This window comes from Citrus clementina, unplaced genomic scaffold (genome assembly GCF_000493195.1).
Source record: "Citrus clementina cultivar Clemenules unplaced genomic scaffold, Citrus_clementina_v1.0 scaffold_7, whole genome shotgun sequence".
NCBI classification, from domain to species: Eukaryota; Viridiplantae; Streptophyta; class Magnoliopsida; order Sapindales; family Rutaceae; genus Citrus; species Citrus x clementina.
In genome coordinates, this window is record NW_006262075.1 from 1,466,342 (window position 1) to 1,469,047 (window position 2,706).

The 2,706-nt window shown below is 37.2% G+C and overlaps 1 protein-coding gene across 1 annotated transcript; it reads left to right on the top strand.

The window, feature by feature from the left end:
* Window positions 1–687: 687 nt before the first annotated feature.
* On the top strand, window positions 688–1,347 carry LOC112096748 (putative glycine-rich cell wall structural protein 1). The gene has a single exon (XM_024180404.1). It carries the CDS (start codon window positions 688–690, stop codon window positions 1,345–1,347), a length of 660 nt encoding a protein of 219 aa, XP_024036172.1.
* The last annotated feature ends 1,359 nt before the right edge of the window (window positions 1,348–2,706 follow it).

Consider the following 2,706-nt stretch of genomic DNA (forward strand, 5'->3'; position numbering starts at 1 on the left):
TTTAATTAGATTAAGTATTATCAGGAATTTTTAACACCAAAATCAGGCCAAATAGTACATAGTGGACTTTTAGCGAGGCGTAGATTTTCCATTACTGTTTTATTTGACTGTACATAATAAGCAGAAACATGTGTACTTCCTGTCCCTAATTCCGTGACTCTATATATGTGTGTGTGTAATCATCATCTGAATACTTATTTATGTATGTAAAGTAAGTTCATGGTGTCTATATACCAATCTCATTACGTTTTTATATATATATATATATATATAATGGCGGCGAACACATGATAGAGAGAAGAAATTAAATTAAAGGTGTTTACATTATGTGAACTGATACAAGAAAGTGGGAATTAATCTAAACAGATATTAAGGGGTGCATGGTGACTGAAGCTGTAGAGGGATGGTGAATGCATGCGCCTAGTGTGCCTTTCAAGTATGCTTTAGTCACTGAAACTGGGGGTGGGGACAAATTGCGCTGCAAGGCATGCAGCCTTTTGAAAGAGGGTTTAATTTGCTTCGAGTAATCGAGTTGGTCGTTGTGCTTGTAGGGACTGGGGACATTCTGTGGCTTGCAATTAACGGCTATTGGATCGTTAGATGTACAAATGCAATGCGATCGAAGAGTATAAAAGCAAACGTTTTTTTGCAAGTCTTTGCATTCTCAGTCAGGCAAATTCATTTACAATGGAGACTGCAAGAGGATTTGGAGCTTTCCTTCTTCTTCTTGCTGCGGTATTGAGCTCATATTTGGTTTGCGGGCTTCACAGCTTCGAGGAAAGTGAGAATGCAGTTAAGTTCAATGCTAGTTCCAATTCTAAGCTGTCACTTGAAGGCAACAATGTGGTTGAGGATAACCAATTAGATCGAAGAAACACATTAGACTCATCTAAAGGCGGGAGTCATATGAACAATGGTGGTGGGGGAGCAGGAGGAGGAGGAGGGGGTGGTGGCGGTGGCGGTGCTGGTAATGGAGGAGGAAATGGCGGTGGTGGTGGAAAAGGAAAGCATAAACCACACAAAAGAAAAGGAGGAAAAGGAAATGGAGGAGGCAGAGGCAGTGGTAGTGGTGGAGGAGGAGGAGGAGGTGGAGGAAACAGTGGTAAAGGACACGGGTGGGGTGGAGGAAGTGGTGGAGGCGGCGGAGGGGGAGGTGGTGGTAAAGGAGGAGGGGGTGGCGGTGGCGGAGGAGGTAATGGTGGTGGTGGTGGGGGAGGAGGAGGAGGAGGTCATGGCGGAGGTTGGGGCTGGGGTGGAGGTGGCAATGGTAATTGCTGGCTTTGGGGATGTGGTGGTGGTGGCCATAGAAAATCGGCTAGAGGGAGAGTCGCTCCTCCTCACAACTAAACACGAACACATTGGGGACGGCCATCCCATGCAATGAACATTGTGTGGGTGCATGGGAGAGAATATGAGATTTGAGAACCCATACCGTTATTTTGCCTTTGCTTTGTCGCTATATTTGGTTTGCTCACTCTATTCAACAACCTTGATGTCTTACATTACCCGAAATAAATTTTTAAATTGTTAATTAACGTCAAACTGGTGATTGGGAGTGTCTTTTCTTTTGTACTGGACGTCAACGATATGTACATTTTTGTTGTGTGAAAGTGAAACTATAGACGCGTTTGTGGTGGCAGCGCAGCGCAGCTGCCCCAAACGCGCTATATATAATAAAATTTTATATCTTTGCTTATTACTTCGGTAGTGTTTTAATTTGGAGAATATGCTGGTTGGCTTTTTTCCTTCAATTTTTGTATGAAATGAATCGTCTTCAAGTGTCAATTTCTTTTCCAAATTGCATCCATCAATTGCAGTTGTTACATTGGGCGATTACTAAGTTGTACGTAAATAGTTAAGGAAGGCAGGGTTAAGCAATTTTGGTTTGTATGTTTTCCTTTTTTTTTTTTTTCCTTTGCATTAAAAATCTTGGTTATCCTATAAAAGATATGATTAAAAATCAAAAGCACTATTTCTAATTTCACAAATACACAATTCCTCATTAATTTACTAAATTTACTTTTTTGTTTACACGACAAGGTAGTCAATTGAGAGCACTGAGAGTGATTATCTCCTAATCTCAATAGTTTTGTATTAATTTATTGATATCTTTGTTGCATCTATATATTTTACTTTCTTAATGTACCCTAAGATATGAAGCGTTGATGAGTCCCAAAAAAAAAAAAAAACTTTTGAAGCACTAAAAAATTTATTAATTTAAAGAATATTAATATATTGATAAATTAATAATTTATTGATATACAAAGATAATATCACATTCATGATATGAATTTTTATAAAGTATGATAGTATAATAATTAAACCATAATGAATCTTTCAAGCATATGATACGATTCTTATTTGATCTTGATTGAACAATTAGTTTCTTCAAAAACCTTTGGCTAGATTGCAAGACTGAATCATGATTATATGATAACTCATTAGAGAAGAGTTTTGGATCAATATATTAAGTCGATCTCTCTCTTATTTCTCTTTACATGACATACAGAATACAACAATAGTTTCTCACCTAAAAAGCATAAAGAAAGCAACACTAACCAATAAAATATATAAAGTGTTATACCAATACAACAAAAAAAAAACCTCAATATATCATTTGTATTTAGTTTCAAATTGGTTAATTATTGTTTTATTATCGTGGATCCTATAGAAAAAAAATCAGAATTTTCTTTTATTCTCTAATAA

Bases quoted from the DNA above. Each gene is read 5' to 3' on its own strand.
- LOC112096748 (XM_024180404.1), top strand. From the start codon at position 688: ATGGAGACTGCAAGAGGATTTGGAGCTTTCCTTCTTCTTCTTGCTGCG.